The sequence below is a fragment of the Lampetra fluviatilis genome, chromosome 7 (genome assembly GCF_964198595.1).
Source record: "Lampetra fluviatilis chromosome 7, kcLamFluv1.1, whole genome shotgun sequence".
NCBI classification, from domain to species: domain Eukaryota; kingdom Metazoa; phylum Chordata; class Hyperoartia; order Petromyzontiformes; family Petromyzontidae; genus Lampetra; species Lampetra fluviatilis.
This window is the reverse complement of record NC_136281.1, coordinates 2622035-2644197: the sequence shown is the minus strand read 5'-3', so window position 1 is coordinate 2644197 and position 22163 is coordinate 2622035. Positions and strand designations below refer to the sequence as shown.

Genomic DNA, 22163 nt, shown 5'->3' with positions numbered 1-22163 from the left:
TCTCTTGAATATATTTTTTGCAACATGGCATTTTTCTCGTATGAATTTCCTTCATGAATCAGCCAAAGGCTATCGCTGTTTTCTCCATTTTTATGCGCATTATGAAGGAATGTTATATCGAAAACTGAAATATAAAAAAACAGCACTTTCAGGAGACAAATGGCAGTACCAATCCGGTACATTAAAACCAAAAATGAAAATCGCAGAAGTGGAGGAGGATGAAAACTTCACCGACGAATGTACCTTGTTCCACCATTGCAGCAGAAAACGGATTTGCCAAGGCCGTCACCGTGGCCTTTATAACAAACAAGTTTTGGCACTACGAATAAGAGCTTCACAGATGTAATACCACAACCAGTAACATTTTTTACAATTATTACGTCTAGGCCTACCAGGATGTCTTTGAAGTTTAATGAACATACTTATAATGAAGCACAGCTGACCTAACTGATCTAAAGAACTGCCAATGGAGGGTGTATGGTTACAGACTTTCCCATTGGGCCACACAATAACAAAACACCATCGGCAAATTTGTGTGTGCACTGCAGCTGCCAGCACCTGCCTGGGACACAGTAATGCAAACAGCTTGTTAAACCAGACCTAGATTTTGTACCCAGTGGCAAGTAGTATGGTTGGCAGGAGCACTGGTGCCAGAAAAGAAATAGGCTCTCCTGCCCAATTACCTCTTAATTCGTAGCCTCGTCACTGGTGCACTTGCAGCATCTGCACCCTCGATAGCTACGCCACTGTCTTCACCCACTGTTCTGCCTGAAAAAATATATATATATATACAACTGTGGTTGCACAGACCCACTTCCATGTGACATTAATTTCGTCAGGCCTATTGCCACCCAGATGATTGCAAATATTGCGCAAGAGCACGGCTTATTGCTGTTATTGAAAGCGGCCTGCCTTGCCCTGCAGTGTTCGTTTGTTACCGCTGGGTGGCTTGGGGTTGGGAAACATCGCCGCTTGCTGGTGACCCATCGGATCAAGTCGGCAAGTGGTGCACACGAACCCGGGTCTCACTTCACAGAGGACTGAATAGTCCGTGGATTTCCTCGCAATAACCAGCACCGCTACGACGACAAACAACAACGATTACCAGTGTGCTACCCTAAGCAAGTACTGCACTGAGAAAACAACAAGACATTTACAAGTGTTTACATTTCGATACGTTTTCAGTAAACTTTTACGATGGTATTTTATCACGGACACCACGCACAATGCTATGAAATACAAAGTAATTTTCCATCCTTTTTTTGCTGTGGTAAAAAAAATCAAACCCATTTTCAATTTGTAGAAAAAGGCATTGAAGCTTAGGCAACACGAGTGGACGATAAAACACATTCCTGCGGAGGGAGCTGGTAGGAACGTTGGGTTGCTCGGTCAATGGCCAGGGTCAACGGCGGCGTGATGTATTCCGCAAATATGGCCGACTATGAGGGCGGCACAAGCCGGCGTTAGTAGGTTAAACGTTGAGTTTTATAAGGGCACCACGGGGTGACCAGCCCCTCCCCACCCAGCCCCACCCCTCCCACCCCCCACCCCAGCCCCTCCCCACCCCACCCAGCCCCTACCCACCCTCCCCTCTCCACCCAGCCCCACCCCTCCCATTTTTGGATGCACGACGGACGGACGGACACAATAATCCCCTGTGGGCTGGTGGAACCAGGTGGTTCCTACCAGTAACAGAAAGGAACCTCCCTGCATCGATAAGCAAAAAAAAAACATTCAGAAAGCATTCAGGATTTTTTCCGCTACCCATTCCATTACACGTTAGGTATCCCACTACAGAAATATAAACCACGTCTTGCCTTAGTTGAGCAATACACCTTAAGAAACATGTACTTGTTCTCTGCAATATTGATGTCTTGTTGTCTTTGTTTTGTCATTGCTGCTCGGCTCACGCACCACGGATCTCCCTTGTAAAATAGCCAGGAAACTGGCGAAACGGGACCATCCGCGTAACAAATCGAATAACCTTACACAACCTACTAAAGCTATTAACGCATCTCCGCCGACTTGTGGGTGCTCAATCACTGCTGCACCCAAAACATCGCAACGTGCAGCAGCTTCACGAATATTTCCCTGTCCATGTTAACTCGTTGACAAACACGCGTCCTCGTGAGCACGCCCACTGGCTGTGTGCTGATTGTGTCTGCAAGTTGGCAATTTTATCATTAAAAGTAAAAAAACTTTCTTGTTGGCATTTTGACACTGGTAAACTTTGGCAGAGTTGACAAGGTACACGAATAATTAATCGTGGTTTCTGAAATTTACTATAAAGACTCCACGCTAAATCTTGCTTTCCATTAATTTAAAATACCAAGGGGTAGTGAGATAATCGAAACGTATTAACCTTTCCCTGTGTTGCTGAAATTTAAATGCGTATTGATGAAATGCCACGGCAATGCGTGAACACAAAGGCCAGCAGCGCATGAATGAGCGAACACTCGTGGACCGCTCCGTCACGTTGGCGTTAACGCAGCGGCTTGCGGTGAAACTCCTTGCGTCGCGGATACACGTGTCTTGGGTTACAGGTGAGTGTCGGTGAAGACTGTGTGCTCCTTGCAGATGGTGAACGCCTTCATGGACTCCAGGAGTTCCTCGTCATCCCCAAACTGTGGCGGCACAGACACATCGAACAGTGGGCTCCCGAGGTGGTACCGGCACACGACCTGAGAGCCAACGTGGCTGCAGCAGCACGTGCTTACGGTGCTCATCATGCCGCTGTCCCGGACTCGGGGCCGCATCAGCGCGTCCCAGAGCGGCTCCTCCAGCAGGGACGTCGCCTCGGCCGTCTCGACGAGCCGGCTGGCGCCGTGGTGCAGCGAGTCGTGGGAGCACGCGCGACACAGCGGCGGTGCAGCCGGTGGCGGTGGCGGAGTGGGTGGGCTCAGCGGCGTCCCGCGCGGGGGCACGTGAATCACCGAGACGCTGTGCCGTCGCGCGGCCCTGCCGCGCTTGTGCGAGCTAGGGCTTGAGATGCGCGTGTCCGGCAGGCCCTGCCGGAAACCCCCACGAGATCCGACTCAGCACCGGGGTGTGCGATTTGGCACATTTTCAGCGGGGGGAGTGGGAATAAAATTGGCAGGATTCAATTGAACAACCCTGACTGACCAGCGTGGTGAAGTATGGTCAAATAATCCCCATGACATACAGGTTGAGGAGGCCTGCAATTGTTTACTCATGCCAATGGCAGCAGAAGTGGCTCTACCAGTCTATGGAGCCCCTCTCGAGGGTATATTTGGCCTGCAACCATGCTGGCCAGACAACCGATGAATTGTGGTGTGTACTGGAGGACAGAGACGGGCGGCTGGTGGGATTGAAGAGCCTGCCCATTGCTTCATCTGCTGCGGCGGGAGTTCGAATCGAACCGGTGACCCGCAGCATCCGTTCATCCAAAAATAGCTTGACATATAGATGAAAATTATAATTGAACACATAAAAGGAGATATTGCCTGATTGTGTTATATTCACTTTTAAATCAATAACCAGGCTCATGTCTGGCATTGTAAATTAATTGTTTTAAATGTATCCCGCTCAAATGGGTTCACAAGACGATTTGCTGCGCTCCCGTCTCCTGTCCGCACAGTTTGGGAGTTTGACGATCTTCCATGTTCTCTGCCAACCCTTGCATCCCAAAGCGCTGAATGAAAGGCATGCACCACCACATGTCCGGCGTCCCTCCATCTCAAGTGTGAGGGACTCAGAGTGAAGACGGTGTTTCCTGTGCAAGATCAATTGCCCAAGGATGTCCACGTGCTGCTCAGGGCCACGGGATCACGTCCTGGTCTGGCTGGTCATGTGATCTCCAGTAACCTTAGCATGAAAAAGTCAGCCCTGGCTAAGCTCCCAGTCTTCAGTTTTAACAATGAAAAATCGCCCACGGTGTAATCCCTTTACCGAGTGGAGATCGCATGGGGCTGTAAGTAGACTGAGTTCAAATACAGCTCTCTCATTTTTGGCAAATATAATAATACAAATACATTAACATCCACACATTTTTGTCAGATTTTGTAACAACATCAGTAATAATACCACTAAGATAACAATCTTAAAGATCGTGATTTCATCACCAGAACATGTCATGAATTCGCCAAACTCATTGCGGTTCAATGGAGAGCACATCCGCCTCTGCAGGCTATCAACCCTGGTTCAAATCGCCGTGTGCCCGTGCGCACATTCAGTGGGTTACGTTTCGGGGAGTGAAACAATGTTGTTCACAAGAGCTTGGACCTCGAGTGAAAGCGATTCCTGTTCCGTGTCTTTAAGTGGGTGCCATGACGTCATCGGCACAGTCATGCTGAGAAGCGCTTTCACTCGAGATCCGAGCTCCTGTCAACAACCTGAGGATGCTGGATGTGATCTGCAGCGGAACGTCGCACCCATTTGAACGTCGTGAGATTACTCACCAACATCAACATCGGTGGTGGTGCTGCTGAAGCAGTTATACATTTGGCCACGTTTGATTCACGTGACACTTTTATTAATTGGCTGTGTCGGGTGGAGGAGAGTTTGTGGCAAACATTTTTACGGGAACTGTTGCAATATTTCAGTCTTAATAATCACAGGTGAAGCAAGTGAAAATGTGGTTTTAAGTCGCCAGAAACGAGCACGGCAAAACTCAACATTTCCACGCATCTCAGCTCAGCTTGCACCGTCGCGATTTGAGGTGAGCGGCCTCGCTTGGTTTTATCTGAGCAGCCCATGCAGAAGCGCAAAGCACACCAGACCCCCATGCACACACGACCCAGGCTTCCATAAAACTCGTTCAGAGAAACTTCAAATTTTTCTCAAGACTGCGGACAATGCGCTCAGTGAGTACGAGACGTCACTGGGAGAAACAGTGGGCACAGCTGTGCTTTGTTTTTCTTGCAAAGGAATACTTTTATATTTTCAATAAAATAAATGGTAATTATCTTAATGGACGGGTCACCCCCATCTATAGAATCACACGAAAGAAAACAATGGAGGAAGAAACTCTTGTTCTGGTCAAGAATGTGGATTCAAATCCGTATAATGACATATTTTTCCCCCCCTTTATTTTACGTTTTGCCTTTCAATGACAAAGCCCCGTGAAGAGAGGCATGCAAGTGAAATCGTCTTATGGAAACCAGGCTGCTGCGACCGTGGCGCCGCGTGGGTACCTCGTTATGGAACGTGAAACTCCGCAAAGTGATACTACTTGCCGAGCCGATGGAGTCCGCCAGGTGGTTAAACTGAGAAGCCAAACACGACGCGCACGCCATAATGCAGCAACGGTAGCGGGTGGTAAAGCCAGTAGCACTGCATGACATGGTAAAAACCGACAGCATGTTATGCAGCACATCGCAGTGTTACACAGCACAGGAGAGAATGGTAGAATTGCACTACCACTCATTACAGGACATCATCGTGTAGTAAAGTATGGCAGAGCACAGTAGAGCATGATAAGAGGCAGTGGCATGGTACACCACATGAAAGTGTGGTAAAGCAAGTTACAGGCAGGAACAGGACAGCAAATGTGTGGGAATGTGGTGACAAATATGAGGATGGAAGGGACGAGACACGGCCACACCTTACCAAGTGTACAAGGCGATGGTCGGGCACACAGAGAGTGTGTGGAACTTGCAAAGTGGCAGAAGCAGAGAGACACTGGTCATGGAGGCTGGAGCCAGGACAGGAGTCCTTCATCTTAGCATGACAATGGAGGCGGAAGCGCATGGGTGGCAGTGGGAAATAAAAAAAAAATAGATACCACAGGACATTACCGGTGCAGTCACAAGAATAGGAAACATCAAAGTGCACAGTGAGCACAGTGCGTATTATGACTCTTTTACATTTTAACACCAGAGACACTGATGGTGCCTGCGATTGTGTTAAACGTTTGCCAGAGGGCACAAACTTGTATCCTGGCTGACGATGACCCGATATAAATTGCTCAAGTAACGCTCGAGACAGCACCCGGGTGACGCGGCGCAGGCGAAGGGACCGGCGAGCCCGAGAAAGCGCAGCGGGGTGAGGGACGCACCAGGAGGTTGTCGGAGGACGGGTAGACACAGAGCGGCATCATGCTGGCCTGCGCGTGGCGGGAGGCCAGCAGCGGCGGCCGCTGGCGCGTGTAGGGCGGCTTGCGCATGGCGCGGCGCAGCAGCAGCGCCAGCACGACGGCCATGAGCAGCATCCCCACGGCCGAGAGCAGAGACACGAACCACAGCTCGCTGTAGAAGTGGGGACCTCCATCCGGGACCCGCCCCCCAGAGTCCTGCGTTGTCTCCCCTTGGTAGGGAATAAAACAGAGTCCAGTGGCATCTCAGCTAGAGCGCTGCTGTGGCCTGACATGACCAACCGCGTGAAGTATAATGAGGCCGTGGGGAGTTAAGTAAATGGCCGCACCTATTCCAGTGGCAGTGTTGTACGAGATGATGGGAGAACTGACAGATCCCATTTCTGTTGTGCAGGTGACGCGAAACTGGAATGCTGAGAAAATAAGAAACACACAAAGACAGGGATGTCACATTCAGCACATAAGCTGATTTCACAACTCATCTTTTATAGTGACTAAATGCAACTGCAACTCATGGTCTATTTGAAGAGGGGAGGATCAACATCATTAACAGATATCACTTTCCAATAAAGTTACCACACACTTGTGCGCACACAAAATAAAGTTCAAGCCTGCACTTCCCAAACACACACACACGTGACAGGGGATGGACAGGAATAGTGTCTGGCTTATGTCCTGGGCCCAGGGCTTGTGTCCCATGGACAGGGTTGGTGTCTCGCTCCATGCTTACTTTTGTCTGATGTGCGTGGCAGGCTGGCGGAGAGGCTGAGCCCTGCAAACACGCGCGTGCCGCCCTCGCTCAGAGCGAACTCGCGCAGCGGCCCGTTGAGGTGGAAGCTGGCGCTCCAGTCGACCGAAAGCACCGTTAGGTTGCTGCTCACGTCGAATGGCGCCACAAACTCTGGGGCTGTCAGGACAGTGCGCGTGGTCAAACATCACCCGTGCAGCACCAGAGTTGTTGTTGCAGGACACCGCTCCTCAGAGGAACGTCACGTGGACACACGTAGTGGTGTTGGTTGGAAAAGTTGGGATTTGCAGTCCACCACATCTCGACATGATCATTCATCTAGGAGGTACTGCTTGACACCAGTGTCAGAAAATTACCCACGGTCCCCGTTTCCTACTTAAATGGACAATTGAAAACATGGTTGGGTTGCTTGTATAGAGGGCAGTGCAATATACCAAATTTTCAGCTCGAAAGGTAAAAAAAAAGATGTAGCCTAATTATTCCACAAATAATGACAAATATCTCTACCATGAGAGAGATGCCGTATCGCCTGCTCTCACGTGGCTAAAGAGGTAAGGTATGTTGAACTTCTTTCACACTGCACGTAGCGAACTGTGCGAATCGAAGGTGCGGGGGACGGAAAATAAACCCAACACAAAGAGCAGTTGGAAAAAAAATTAGTTTTCAATCGAGATTTAAAAGTGCATAGCTCCCAGTAGCTTCCTATTATCAGAAGGAAGAGCATTCCAGACGGGCGCAGAAGCGCACCTGGAAGGCGACGACATCACGAGGAGGTTGGAGTCGGCTCACCTTCCTTGTGCGTGGTGAGGGTGCTCCATGCTGACGCGGTGCTGCCGGCTTGGTTGTGCGAGATGATGCGGAAGTCGTAGCTGCAGTAGGGCAGGAGGCCGCTGACGTTGTGGGACCTGTGTTTGCCCGTGTACACCACGTCCAGCGAGCCTTGCCGGCACTCCACCGGCAGGGGTTGGGGCGGCTGAGGACACGACATGCGTTTCTGTAGCTCGAAGCTGCGCCGCCGAGACCAGAGAGCACAGAAAGACAAAGTTCCCCCGTATAGCCTTAACAGACTCTTTGGGGCAAGTGGTAATAGGGAGCATTCTTTGAAGGGCGACATGGCACACGAGGGGGTGGGGGGCCTGCACCACCCCTGGTACTCGCACACACGTGGTTAAAGACAGTACGGGGTGATGTAGGGACAGTACGGCTCTCCGTGGCCATGGTTACTAATTAACGTAACGGAACAGACAGGGTCGCGTTAGGGTACTGTGGGACCTAAGTGGTCGCTAATAATGATTGACGCGACAAGCTTTGACAGGGCCACGTGAGGGGAAGTACGTGACCTAACGGTCGTAAATTGTAATAACGGCAGAGACGGACAGGGCCAGGTGCGGGGAGAGAGGGTTCAGGAATAGGGGCGTGGCCGGGTCGTGAGGGGGATAAAAGCCGGCGTGAACCGGGGCTCAGGGCTGCTGTTGTGGGGGAACTGCCATCGCCGTCGTCACCTAGGAGCGGGTCGTCTTCATCACCCTCGAGTGGGCACCTTGCAGTCTTGGAAGGCTAGAGTTATGTTGTCTCAGAATAGAGCTATCTAAGTTACCCAAGTGTCACTCGCATGTTACTCACACATACACAATGCAACATTGTACATTTGTAAATCCACTATCCACTGAAACCTGCTTTGACTATTCATAAAAACCAAAATAAATCAGTGGTTCAAGATTACTACATCGAGTAAGACCTCGTTATTTCAGTATTTGATCATTCGTAATTGGGGATAATTCGACACGGCTACGCTTTCGGCATATATACGGTGTATTAGTAATTGGCCATGAGCCGAATTGCCGTACCGAACGGTCCAACTTCGGCATGGCACGTGGAGTGACGCCGCGCGACACGACCAAAACAATGACTCAGTCTGGTGGCGGTGTGCATGATGAGTGTGGCGAGCGTGGCGAGCGTGGCGAGCGTCGGCGAGCGTGGCGAGCGTTAGTGCGGACCCATCGCTGTGGACTCTGTGCAAGCCAACCCTCTCAGAAATGCCATCTACACCTACGTCAAGATCCCTTAGTCTGCGAGATGAATTCAAAGTGTCGTATAGAATTGATGCAGGGTGTGTGTCGATGCGTACGGTGAGTGAAGACACCCATGTCAGTGGTGAAGTGCCACATCAGCTGATGTCGTCCGATGGCGAGAAATGTGGTGTAAAAGTGTAAAATAATGTAGTCTTCAAGTAAACACTAATTTTTAAGCGAAAAATGTGAAGTTTAAGGTCGTTATAATTTGGTGATAAAGTGAATATACAGTACAGTAAGTGCATGCTCAGTGCATTAAGGCCCACCTCTACAACCTGTCACTCACCACATGGAACCTCCCGCATCCTCCTCCTTCGCCTGCAGTGCTGGTTACTGGTGGTAAGTGTTGCTTTTTTTGGAAAATAATTTTAGGAAAACAAATTTGGATATTTTTTTTAAATTAGGGCAGGAGGCACTGGGGAGTACCATTGTACATAATTCGGACTATTGGACAATTTGGCAAGGCCAGAGCCCCATACGTGTCAAATTAACAAGTGTTTATGTATGCATAATAAACGTTGAGTGTACAGTTGTGGTCACATCTGCAGGCAACTCCGGTGCACATACAGACACACGCACACACATACACACGCAAACGATGATGGAGAGCAGGGGCACCTGTGCATGATCCCGTTGGGCCGTGTGGGGTCGCTCCAGGCCAGACTGGCAGCGCGGGACCCGACAGCTGAGGGGGCAGGAGAGGGCTGCCCGGTGGGGGCCGCTGGCAGAGTTTGCAGGCGTGCGGGGGGTCCATCAGCGCAGCAGCGGAGGCACGTGCACGCCTGCACGTACACCGAGTACGTGCTGAACGGCTCCAACCCGTGGATCTCCTGCTCCACAGAGGCCCCCTCGGATAGCTGTGGCACAAGGGGCGGACGCAATACACATCAATAACTGCACCAGCCAGTTAGGCGGTGTCTTCCCAATTCCACAGGACTCCACCGGCCTCTCCAAAGGCCGGCTATGCAGTTCAGCATTGACCCAAGATCAACGATCGTGAAGGACAGTGAGTGGCGTAGAGTGACCAATATGTGCCTCGGTGGGATGAATAAATGGGGTCCCCTGTCATCGTCGTAGCCCGGTGCTTAGGCTCCCCTGGACCATGGCACGTCAGTGCAGTTGGACCGCCAACGGCCGCTGATTAACATTGTTTGGGCAAGAAACCATAATTTAAATTGCATATATAGACTATTACAAAATACAGGATAAAACAATTCGTTTTCTGAAAACATTTGTAATTCTGAAAACACCTTAACGATGCACTAAGGTTATTCAATTTTTTTTTTTAACAAAAGTGCTCCGCTTGCAGGTCGCGTGGTCGGGCCGCCAATGATGGGTGTACCATCATGTGGAGGCCGCTGGAGCTGTTGGCGAAGACGCGGTAAACGGTGACGATGCCGTTGGGCTGGGTGGGCGGTGAGACGAGCACCACGGCCGAGGTGGCCGCCACCGAGGAAAAGGAGGGTGGCTGCAGCCCGAGGGGAGGAGCGGGTCCCGTGCGCCCCCGCACCCAGACGCCGTCGACGTGCCCGGCCGCGTTCACTGCCCGCACCTGCCACACCACCGCCGCACCGTCGGCATCAGCCTCCTCGCGGACGGCAGCATCCTTCTGCTCGTGGCAAACTCTGGTCAATCCCGCGTCACCTTCGCTTCAGCTCAACCCTTTCCCGTTCCGAGACGTCTGCAAGTTGATGGGTGGGTCCCGTTCGCCTCGGAGAGAGGCGTAGCGCCATTGTTTATCAAGGCATTGCACTCACCGCAGAGAACCGTAGCAAAGTGACCGCACTCTGTGATAGCTGGCGCCCTCGCGCGTGTCTTCGTGGAGCCTCAGTGCCGAGAAAGTTATTTTATAAAAAAAAAATATTCCGGTTTCGTTTTGATGATGTCCATGTACGTCATCGGAACGGAATCAGAAGTGTATATCATTGGCACAGGAAAGGGTTAAGAGACATCTTCTCCACTGGTAGCTGTGAACCAGTAGTGAAAAATTCTACATTTCCATGTTGGGAGGCGAGTCTATCCATATAATGCTCACTCCTGATTTTCTCAAAAATATGCAAATTTTATTGGCCTTCAAGAGTTAAACATAATTGTGATCAGAGCACTACTGCACATTTATTAACATAGTAACACACACATACAGCAGCACAGACGCAAGAGAGAAACTGAATTGAGGCAGGGGTTGTGGGATGTGTTCACAAACCTCATATCAGGGCTCTCTGCCTTGAATGTGTAATGGGTTCCGGAGACACTTGTAGAGGTAACTTCTTTATTACAATCCAACACTCCAACAGTCCTGATACTCTGTTACAGCCTAGGGACACAGCCTAGGGACACAGCCTAGATACACTACTCTGGCTATGCTCTGGGGTCCTCCGGCTACAATTACCCTAGGGGAGGCTACCTGATCCGACCCAGCCAAGGTGCGGGTCTGGACTCTGGCTTCCTCGGAACTCGCTCTTACAAGGACGTAGAGCCGGGAGTCCCAGAGTCCCACCACTGGCCCGCACAGCGTCCTGGCCCTTACAAGGACAAGCGGGACGAGGGGGTCCAGGGTCCTAAGCTGGCTGGCGGGTCTTGGGTCTTGAGCTGCGACTGGCCAGGGAGCTGCCCTTTTATGCCTCGTCCCCAACGAGGGGTGGGGTTGTGTGCGCCCCCAGATATCCCACAGAGCACACACAGCCCCCCTGTTGGTGGCGCCAAGGGGCTTAAGCGTCTGGGGTGCCTGGGATCCCAGCGCCTGGCGCCGAGGGCTTATCTGCCTAGGATCCCAGAGCCCCCAGCAGCCCCTCCCCTCTTATGGCACTACAAATGCACCTCTAAGTGGGGCTACACTATAGTGTAATGACAAACGCCAGCGACTCACTCTAGTGAAGTATTCCCCCACTATCCTTGAATTTGTGCCCTTTAAGTTTTGTTCAGAGCCACCGTGGATGTTTAAGCGAGGGCTACGACACCGCCGGTGCGCCTTGCCTTGTACTCGTACTCCGCGTTTGTCTCCACGCTCCCGTCCCGGAAGGACTGCGCGGTCCCGTTGTAGACGAGGGCAACGCGCGGCCCGGCGGCCCGGCGAGGGCCAGCAGGGCCTACCACGGGGCCCTGGCGGTATAGCTCGTAGCGCAGGACGGGGCCATTGGGCCGCAGCGGGGAGGCCCAGGACACGCGCAGGCCCGCTCGGTCCCCCGCGCCGTCGGCCTGCGGCTCCACGCTGGGGCCGGGCTGCAGGGTGGGCGGCGCCTCCAGGGTGCTGGCCCGTGCCCACTCACTCGACGCGCAGCCCCCAGCCGTGCACGCTTCCACGCACGCCTCGTACCTGAGGCCCGTCCGCGCAGAGTGCAGGGGCATGTCACGGGCAGCTCGAGCGCTTGCTTACTGAGCGGCACGAGCAGTCAAAATCTCATTCTCCAGACAGTGGGTGAAACAAGTGTTTTATTACGTCCATTGTATGGCCATCTGTTGGCTGATAATAACAAACAAAAAGTGGATCATAAAGTGGTCCAAATAAGCGAGTATGGACTATCTTAAATGTAATATTGATGTGGATGATTATGTTTTTTAGAAGACACCTCAATGAGCTAGTGGGCCGAAGGGCCTCACAACGCACAGACACAACCGTTGCTGTTCTGCCATCTCCTGGCCCCCTCACAGTGCTAACATACAACAGCCGGTATTTCCAGGCGGCCTCCCATCCAGGTGCCAACCAGTCTCAACCCCGCTTAGCCGACGACATCCGATAGCACCGAGGGTACACTCAGGGTGATTTGGCATTGCTTCATGCATTATTCCATTCACCTTTGATGAGGAGCGAGTCCCCCCACCACCAGCGTGCGCTCTGCGAGAGCGTCGCGCCCCGGCACCGCGCCGAGCGTGCTCGTGTTGCCGGACTCCAGGTCCCGCATGCGCACCGTGTAGTTGACGACGTCCCCGTTGGGGCGCAACGGCGGGTCCCACGCCACGCGCATCCCCGTCGACGACAGCGCCTCCAGCCGCGGCGGCGCCAGGCCGCCCGGCGCGGAGGCCGGGGTGCGGGCGACGGACGGTGCGCTGCTCACCCTCCCGCGGGCGTTGCGCGCCACCAGGGAGTACGAGTACCGGGCGCCGGGGGACAGCCGCGCGTCTCGGTAGTGCAGCTTGAGGCCCGAGTAAACCAGAGCGCCGTCGCGCCACACCTCGTAGCTCAGTATTTGTCCGTTGGGAGCGTCCGGCTTCTGCCACCGTACTTCGACCGTACGGTAATTGGTCACGTCCAGGCGCGGGGCACGCAAGCTCTCGGGAGGAGCCTCCAGCGTCCGCGCTCTCACGCCGCTGCTGTTGGCGCAACCACCGCCCGTGCACACGGACACGAAGAAGCCGTGCTCCGAGTATGGGCGCAAGCCGGAGACCGTCACGCTCTCACTCAACCCCTCGGGGCACTCCTCATCGTCCACGAAAAGCTTCGCCTGCGTGGTCTGACCGCGACCGGGGGCGAGGGGCGCCCAGCTGACGCGGATGGCGGTGGCGTTGACGGGGGTGGCCACGGGGGGAGGCACGAAGCTGGGCGCGGTCTCCGGCGTGCGCCGGCTCACCGGCGGGCTGGTGACGCAGCCTCCCGCGGTGCAGGCCACCACCGCGTAGTTGTAATCGGTGTGTGCCAGAAGGCCGACGTCTGTGAAGTTCAGCGTGGTCCGGTCGAAGATGAACGGGAGGAAGGAACCGTTTCTCAGCAGCCTGTAGTGGTGCAGATCTCCGTTCGGCTCCAACGGAGGGGTCCAGCTCACGCACAGCTTGCGGGCGCTGTGAGGGACGGTGCGGACCGAGGGGGGCGCCAGCTGCGCCGGAGCAGCTTGCGGCGTGCGCACGGTGACCCACCCGCTCTCGGCGAACCCCGCCGAGTTCCACGAGCGCACCTTGTAGCGGTACGCGGTTCCCGGCTTCAAGCCGCGGTGCACGTAGGAGCGTTTTTCCCGTGAGCCCATCGAGGCATTGATAATCGCCTCCTCCTCAGCCACCTCCTCCAGCACGGCATCCCTCCGCCCACTTGCCGGGTCGGTGGCGGTGCCGCCAATGACGAGGTAGCGGAGGATGCGGCCGTGGGGCCGGCGGGGCGGTGTCCAGCGTAGCTCCACGCTCGTGGGGCCCAGCGGCCGGGCATCGGGCTCGGGCTGGGAGGCCGGAGCGGCCTCGCCCGTGCGGGCTGTCACGCGGCCGGAGCGAGCGCAGCCCACGGACGTGCACGCCTCCAGCGCCAGCGAGTAGTCCTTGTATGGCGCAAGCCGTCGCAGCACGAAGCGACGAGCCAGCCCGCTGAACTCAACGCCGCTGTCGCTGAGAATGCTGTAGTTCTGGAAAATAATCACCAAAGTGTCTCCCTCATCACATCGGCATCTGAGGATACTCAACTCTTGTTTCAATAAAATTACAAGATCATTTGCATATGTCCCCTCCCACCGCCTTCTCTCTCAATCTCTCCTACTCCGAACCATTCCCCCCTCTCCTTGGGCACGATCCCGTTTCCGCTCCTTTTATCTCCTTGCCCCCTTGCACTGGAACAAACTTCCCCTCCACATGAAGTAGCGAGCACCTTCCCTGTCTCGTTTCAGCTCCTCCCTCAAGACCGACTTCATCTCCCCGGCCCATCCTTCCCTCCATCCCTAGGCACCCCCATAATTCCGGTACCCACAAACCGCCCTCCACATATCCCATCCCTATTTACCATATCGCTTTTTGTTACCCTCAATGCACCACTCATAGCCCTTGTAAAGCGCCTTGGATATAAAAGCACTATATAAATATGAGATAAGATACGGCATCCGAATGCAACTGAATCTCAGGTTGGTGTACAAGAAAAATGACGGGCATTGTTATGAGATTTTGGGGCAGATGAGGAAGCCCTGCGATGGTGGTGGTGATTTCATTTTCCCTTGGTGGGCGAATTCTGATTTTCCACAAAAGCAGCAGAGGAATTATGGGCCAATATCACCATTCGCTGACCCGATATCAGTACAATAAAACAAAAGACAACTCCCTCTCAACAAATAAACATCACAGTTCATACTTCCACTCGAAACTGCCTGACAGTTTGACAGTTCAGCCAGCCGGTGCTTTAAATGCCTCGTTAATACCCGTAGATAACGACCCAGCACGGACGGCTGTCACAAAACGGAGCTGCAGGCTGGCGCGTCCCAGTGCATCGCCCACCTGGACGATGCCGTTGGGTCGTGCCGGTGCGTCCCAGTGCATCGCCCACCTGGACTATGCCGTTGGGTCGTGCCGGTGCGTCCCAGTGCATCGCCCACCTGGACGATGCCGTTGGGTCGTGCCGGTGCGTCCCAGTGCAGCAGCATGCTGCGCCCACCGGGCAGGGACTGTGCCACCGGTGGGGCGAGACCCCTCGGGGCAGCCTCCCGGGTGCGTGCGGAGGCCCAGGGACTTGGCTTCTCCCCCGCACCGCTCACCACCACCACCACCCGCAGCTGGTAGAGCGTGTGGGGCTCCAGCCCAAACACCAGCGCCTCCTGCTGCCCCCCCTGCAGCACAAAGACAAAGCCACCCCGCCAAACGGGATAGCCTTCAACAGATTGTTTGGGCAAGTGCTTTTCACGAGCGCCGATGAAGGCCGGTACGGTACACGAGGGGGTGGGTGACTACCACCCCACGCCCAGCCGTCTTTGTTTCCATAGTGGCGATGTTTACACACCGCACCAAGTATTCATTTGAGGCTGAGTCGAACTAGGGGAGAGGAAGGACCGTTTCAGATAATCGTCACTTGTGTTGGCCATGAGCGGGAATCAAACTCGGGTTGCCGGGTTGCGAGCACTGCGTGCTAATCGCTACACTACCGTTCACCATGCAAAGACGCACCTCGAATTAGCACGGTCGGCTATGTATGGTGCGAAAAAAGTTCAAAATACATACACACCTCTCTCTAGACTCTAGAGGCACGCATACGTGCACACATGCACATACATACATATATACAGTTATATAAACAAGCACAGCAATGCATATTCATATATACAGCAAGTGACACACTCATACACACAGGCAGACATACTTTGATTCCTCGCGGGTAATCGTGAATATTTAAGTTTGATTATTATCTGGACGGAGCAGGATAATGAAACGGCTGCGACCTCCTCGCTGATGCAGATGCAGCCCCAGAATCTGGCTGGGTGGGGGCGCTCACATCTCACAAGTAGCCGGAGGGGGGGGGGGGCTGTACGATGCAGTTCAACAGCTACACAGAGGGTGGCAGCGCTGGTTCAGCCACGAACACAAAACGCGTGCGCCCTCCGCGTGCACCGCAGCGGACGATATAATTGCGATAATTTGTGTTTGTTTTAGCCACCGGCAGTCGCATAAAAAAAGTCACGCGTTCTATTTTTTTCCTGAGGTGGTTGAATTGGGCTGGATAAAATACGTAACATTTCGGGAAGATAACGGTGGATTTTCTGGGCCCCACTGTAGAAATTGTGGAATGTCCACCAATTGATTCAGACTCCCAACTCAGAAGAGCACCACCCTAAACGAATTAAACGATTAAACTATGGTTTAATAACCCTTGAGCTACACCCATTTCAAACCTTTACAAAACAGTCTGCCTCAGCAGCAGACTACGCTTTCCCACCTGATGATGGACGCTTGTGTTGCGCCCGAAACGTCGTGATTCATTTTATTTTATACCTACATGAATTTACCGAAAGAACCAAAGAGTATGGATTCCTGCAGTCACGAAAGCTTCAAATCAAGATTATGGTTTATCAATTATAGGGACCACTTACACCGTTTTAGTTTTACATGGAGTGCCGGATTAACCTAGAAGCAAAAGTAGCTACATATGCTACAGGCCCCGCACTTTCAAGGGCCCCGCGATAAATGGTTTCATACTATCAATTCCGGTTCAGTGATTCTGCACTTGCTCTATTACTATAGTACTATTACTATAGTGTGTTTAAGGTTAGCGATCTGTCGTATTATCTGGCTGTGTAGCAAATGAAAAAATACAATTACTTTACTATGTAAGACTGTAAGTGAAACATTTGTGTTTTAATATTTTTTTTTATGTAGGGCCCCTTTAATAACATATGCTACAGGCCCCGCACTAGCTTAATCCGGCACTGTTGACTGTACTAAATATATGAAAAAAATCTTGTCATTACGAACAACTGTGATTGGCTATGGATACCTCAGATTCACTCATGATGGAAGAGGTGGTTCAGTGGATATCAGGTCAGAGCACCAAGCTGCCATTGCTGGTATCCTGGTTTTAAATCTGGATTTCAGATGCCTTATCGCATTAAATTTCGTTCTGAAATTATTTTTTCTCAATTCTGGGTCTCCCCAAAATGTAAAACATCAGTTTGACGATCTCCTTCAACAGATGTGTGTTTATGACATGAAACCAATCACACAATATGGAAACAAAAAACATGTACAGTATTAAAAAAATTACCTTTTGACACAAAGTAAACCCCACATTTTCAACAGATGCTTGTGATTCACTATGAATGCCTCACTTTGGCTTCTGCATGGGTCACGTGGTATAGCAGTGCAAGCCACGACTCGCCTCACAAACAGCACAAATTCATTCACACCCACGGACACCTCCTTATTTGAGACCGCTGCTCAGCACTGTGCCACTTGGGGTTGGGTAATATCTGAGGTTCATTTAGACTGGAAATTGAAACTAGGACTTGTTATGTTTCGCTTTCAAAAGTCACGGAAAAGAACGCTAATCTCTCGTAGCGGCACTGAACCAATGTTGGGAACTCTACAAGCCTATGGCAAGGGCCAGCCGGTTAATGTGTCTGGTTTTACGTGCGGACAAATGGTGTAATCACCTAATAAGGTTCAGGTTAAGAGAAAGGCGTATTGTTCAGGGAAACACAGCAATAAACAAGCGTCCACCTGCTCTTTCCAATTTGCACAGCATTTGTCTTGCAGCGAGTCAAGTATTAATCACAGCGGCTGACACCCAACACCTTAATTCTGCTGGGATCAATAGAATTTGAGATTAACACAACCTATAGGCACCATCAGTAAAATGATCAGCCATTACGCAAGTCATAATTTGGGTGTGAGACATCGCCCTTCTGCAATTACTCACCCAACATGAAATATTTATTATGTTCCAGAGGTCAACCTGACTTCAATTACCGCACGGTCGCGTTCACTAGGAAGTTTCTACTGTTACAACTATTTACGGAATCTTTCGTTAAGAGCCATTTCTATTTTAAAAGGAAACCAATACTGAGACGGGTTAATATTTTATTCATGCCCTGAAATTCATCAATTCTGCTCTGCATAATAAATTGGGAGAAAACATGAATAGGGTTAACAAAAAAGGCAGCATTCAACGGTGCAATTTTCACATTCATTTCCCCACATTGCTAACTTTTTATATGACATTTAACAAGGCAATAGCGAATAAAATCACTTTTTAAACCATTCTTGTTTTACGAATGCCTGATCCATCCTAGATATTCTCAGCAATGTTAAACAACTTGGGGATTTTTTGTGACAGTAAAAATTATATGAATGCCAGACGTTTAAATCGGTTGCTGCTCCCACGTTGTGTGAGACCAATCATCCGCCTCCATCTTCCTACATTGTACCACGGGTGCTTGTCGTGGTGTTGAGCATGGCTTGGCCGTTCAAGGCGACTTACCGGCACGGTGAGGGCCTTGATTTCGGGGGAAGGCACCAACTGCTCTGAGCCCCGCGGGCCATACTCGAGCCGGTACTGCCGAATGGTTCCGTGCGGTGCGTGTGGAGGCCGCCACGTGGTATGCAGGGAGTAGGGACCATGTGGCGTTACGCCGGGTAGCTCGAGGTCACCCAGCGGGGCCTCCCTGGTCCAGCCCCGTGCCCACGGCCCGTCGGTTTCGCCCTGCCGGTTGCGCGCCCGCACACGGTACTCGTACGCGGAGCCTGGCCGCAGCTCTGGCGAGGCGTCGGTGAACGCCAGCGGGCCCTCTGACCAGACGAAAACCACTAGCTCGTTCCGCGCACCGGCATCGCGTCTGCCGCACGCCCAGGAACAAGCCACGCACGACCTCGTCAGCCCTACGGCATCTGGGAGACACTTTACGTATGCATGTATATTGTACTTCTTTCGCACCTTAAGTAGCCAATTGTGCTAATCGGAGGTGCAGGGGAAGGACAACAAACAACACAAAAAGTTGTAAAGAAATGTTTTCAATTTACACATCACTACCACGCAGTCCTCACCACACATTAATCTCTATGATATGCATTTTATGAAATTCCACTCCTCAGAACGAGCTCGATCAGTGGTGCTGCTGAAAATGGTATCCTAAGAGGCTATTTTCTCAATCCACTTCTGTATGCGAGCCTCCCCATGCCATGCAGGTTGCGTCGGTTATTTGACCATACTTCTCCACACTGGTCAATACGGGTTGGTGAAACTGGGAAGCATACATATGGGAGCATATAAGTACAGTCCAACAATATGGTTTTAAGCACTGCTGTCTGCTGGCCACCTCGTGGCACAACTCCTCAGCTACCTAATGACGACCTTGCATATATGGTGATCGCTCAGACAAGCATTATCCAGGCTCAAACCTGCTTAGCTTCTGAAATCTGATGAGATCGGGCATTTGATTACAGGCAGGTACAACACAGGGGGGCATGATGAACTGAATACTCTTGCGCCACTATTGTGCCGTGCATTCGCTATCTCCGTCGCGGCAGTGAGATGGCACGCAACGGGGCTCAGGCGTACTGTGTATGAGAGACGTGGTCTCCATGGGATGCCACGTCACCTGTACAGGACGTATGTTGTGATGTCGCTGTTGGGATGCTCGGGTGGAGACCACGTGACCTCGAGCACGGCCGTCCCCAGGGCTGCCACGCCGGGCGGGCCCTGCCCTTCCGGGGCGGCCTCTTCCGTGACGGCGTACGCCGGCGCGCTCAGCCCACAGCCGCCTGCTCACACAGCGCCAGCAGCACCGCCGCTGTTCTACAACTCGCGTTTAGCAACGGGAGCACTCACGGCACGCACATTCGTGTGAATGTTGAGCGCTCTTGTCCAGCCACTGCTGGATGAGGGCTACCCCATGCCTGGCGGGTCATGGGCTAATTCGATATTTTACGTCATGTGGGTTGGTGAAGGCAGACTGCATAGATGATGGGACACAGTACAGTAACATGGATTTTTATCCATCGGGTGGCAATCCAGCACTGTCGAGGCGAGGGTTGGTGGGTGGGACAAATGTTGTGAAACTCCCTTCCCGTGGACGTCGAGGTGCCATAGCCTGGCTCGCCAGGAGAAAGCGGAACAGCGAATGTGGACTCCATCCGTTCCATCTCTATGGGATAGGAGTGCTGCCCCTTGCACGGGTGCGTTTTCTCATAGTTCTCCAGTTTCCTCCAACGTGTAAACCCTCATTAATTGTCCGATGACACCTTAATCAATGTAGAACCGCAGAGCTTGGGGGGAATTTGGCGCCGGCTGACCGTGTGGCTACCTTTCCCGCTCGTCTGTGGGACCTTGCGCCTCTGAGTCGTTCTCTCTCTTCGAGAGAGAGTGAAGACTGTTCAGCGGCGCATTACAAGTTGAAATGAAAAATGTTCTGCACTCTCCTCCGTTGTCCACGACAGAGCCCTGAAGCAGCCTAAAACACCAGTGTTATGCATGGTGGTTGCCCATTCAAGCATTGTCCAGGCTCACATCTGCTGAGCTTATGAGATCGGATGAGACTGGGCACATTCCAGGTGATTTGGTCGTATGGCCTCCTGTCTACTATACAGCCCATTATCACACATTTGCGAGAATTTACCAAAAATAATCTTGTTACAATTATTTAATTTATCCCCAATCCCTCTGCAAGACCCACCACACGTACGAATGTAGGTGGCTGGCACTTATTGAGAGGCGCACAAAGAACCCATGATTACCGAACGTAATTGCTTCGAAGTTATCTGGCCTGGCCAGGAATAGCCCATTTAATCTGTAAATAAAAGCTTTTGTGGTGCCGTTATCAAGAAAACACATCTCTTTGTTTCAAAGATTGCAACGGACCGTCCTGGCGAAGCTCATTTACGACATGAAAGCGGAAGCGTATCGATCCGCGAGTTTGGGGGCCACGCGGTGCGGGCGGTGGGGGGGGGGGTCCGTGGCCCCGGGAGCCTCACCTGACTGGCAGGCCAGAACACGCAGCTCATGCCGTCGGTGCGGCTCCAGGCCCTCCAGCAGCAGGCTCCGGGACTGCGCCGCCGAGAAAGCCATTTCCCTCGCCGAGCCCAGATTCACAGTGACATTGTATTCCACGGGGACGGCGAGGTTAAACACCGCTAATGAGACAAAGGCAGCAAAATGTCAATGCAAGTTACCATTGATCTCCCGAGAAGCCTTGACGTTTATTCAATGAAGTTGTAGAGCAGAGCACGGGGCCAATGAAGGATTGCCGCAGCTAAAAGTCACGACCGCGTGCCGTGTGTATGCGGTGTGACTAATCGCCGCGATGTTCTCATATGGATTGTGTAGAAAGAGGGGTACGTGTGCACGCGCTTGCCTTCAAACTTGCCCGAGGAGGAAACTAAATTCAAAACGCGCAAATGTGAAAAGGCTGGCGTGAGCGTTGCCGGCGGGGGGGGAGGAGGAGGAGGAGGAAGGGGACCCTCACCGGGCGCGCGCCACGACACAAGGATGGAGCGGGCGCCCAGCACGCGCACGTCGTGGGGGGCGGGGACCCCCTCGGGGGTCCAGGGGGGCGTCCGCACCCAGTGACCTGCGCTGGAGCCCACGCCGGCCGAGGTGGCCGCCTCCAGCGTGTACACGTAGCTGAGCGAGACGAGCAGAACACGTGGACTGGCGTGTAGGGACACGCAGCGCGTATGCCGCATGAACAAACACACACGCTACATTGCACATACACACTGCATAGCGTACACACTGCATAGCGTACACACACTACGTATTATGGATATTATGGACACACTACGTAGCACACACACGATATAGCGTACAGAGTGCATTGCACACACACTACATAGTGTACACGCTGCATGATATACACAAACTATACAGCATACACACTACATTGCATACACACTGCATGATATACACACACACTATACAGCACACACACTACATAGCAGACACACTACATAGCAGACACACTACGTAGTGTACGCACCGCATAGTAAGTACACACTACACAACACACACATTACACGGCAAACACACACACACGCTACAAACTACGCATACACGCTTCACACACAGACACACACACCTCATACACCCCAATAAATAAAACAATAGCTTTAGTTGAGCTCATTGAGACAC

General features: G+C 52.4%; 1 protein-coding gene across 1 annotated transcript in view; it reads right to left on the bottom strand.

The window, feature by feature from the left end:
• Positions 1 to 1608: 1608 nt before the first annotated feature.
• USH2A (usherin) overlaps positions 1609 to 22163 on the bottom strand; it is a 112258-nt gene continuing 91703 nt past the window's right edge. Inside the window, exons 57-73 of the mRNA XM_078858151.1 lie at positions 21499 to 21656; positions 21008 to 21166; positions 19636 to 19798; positions 18519 to 18873; positions 15148 to 15378; positions 12665 to 14193; positions 11846 to 12185; positions 10215 to 10424; positions 9491 to 9729; positions 7590 to 7807; positions 6783 to 6959; positions 6382 to 6465; positions 6017 to 6264; positions 5569 to 5679; positions 5154 to 5225; positions 2718 to 3008; positions 1609 to 2624 (exon numbers count right to left, since the gene is read on the bottom strand). Coding sequence (XP_078714277.1) covers positions 2538 to 2624; positions 2718 to 3008; positions 5154 to 5225; positions 5569 to 5679; positions 6017 to 6264; positions 6382 to 6465; positions 6783 to 6959; positions 7590 to 7807; positions 9491 to 9729; positions 10215 to 10424; positions 11846 to 12185; positions 12665 to 14193; positions 15148 to 15378; positions 18519 to 18873; positions 19636 to 19798; positions 21008 to 21166; positions 21499 to 21656 — 4672 coding nt within the window. The 3' untranslated portion in view covers positions 1609 to 2537. The remainder of the gene's footprint in view (positions 2625 to 2717; positions 3009 to 5153; positions 5226 to 5568; positions 5680 to 6016; positions 6265 to 6381; positions 6466 to 6782; positions 6960 to 7589; positions 7808 to 9490; positions 9730 to 10214; positions 10425 to 11845; positions 12186 to 12664; positions 14194 to 15147; positions 15379 to 18518; positions 18874 to 19635; positions 19799 to 21007; positions 21167 to 21498; positions 21657 to 22163) is intronic.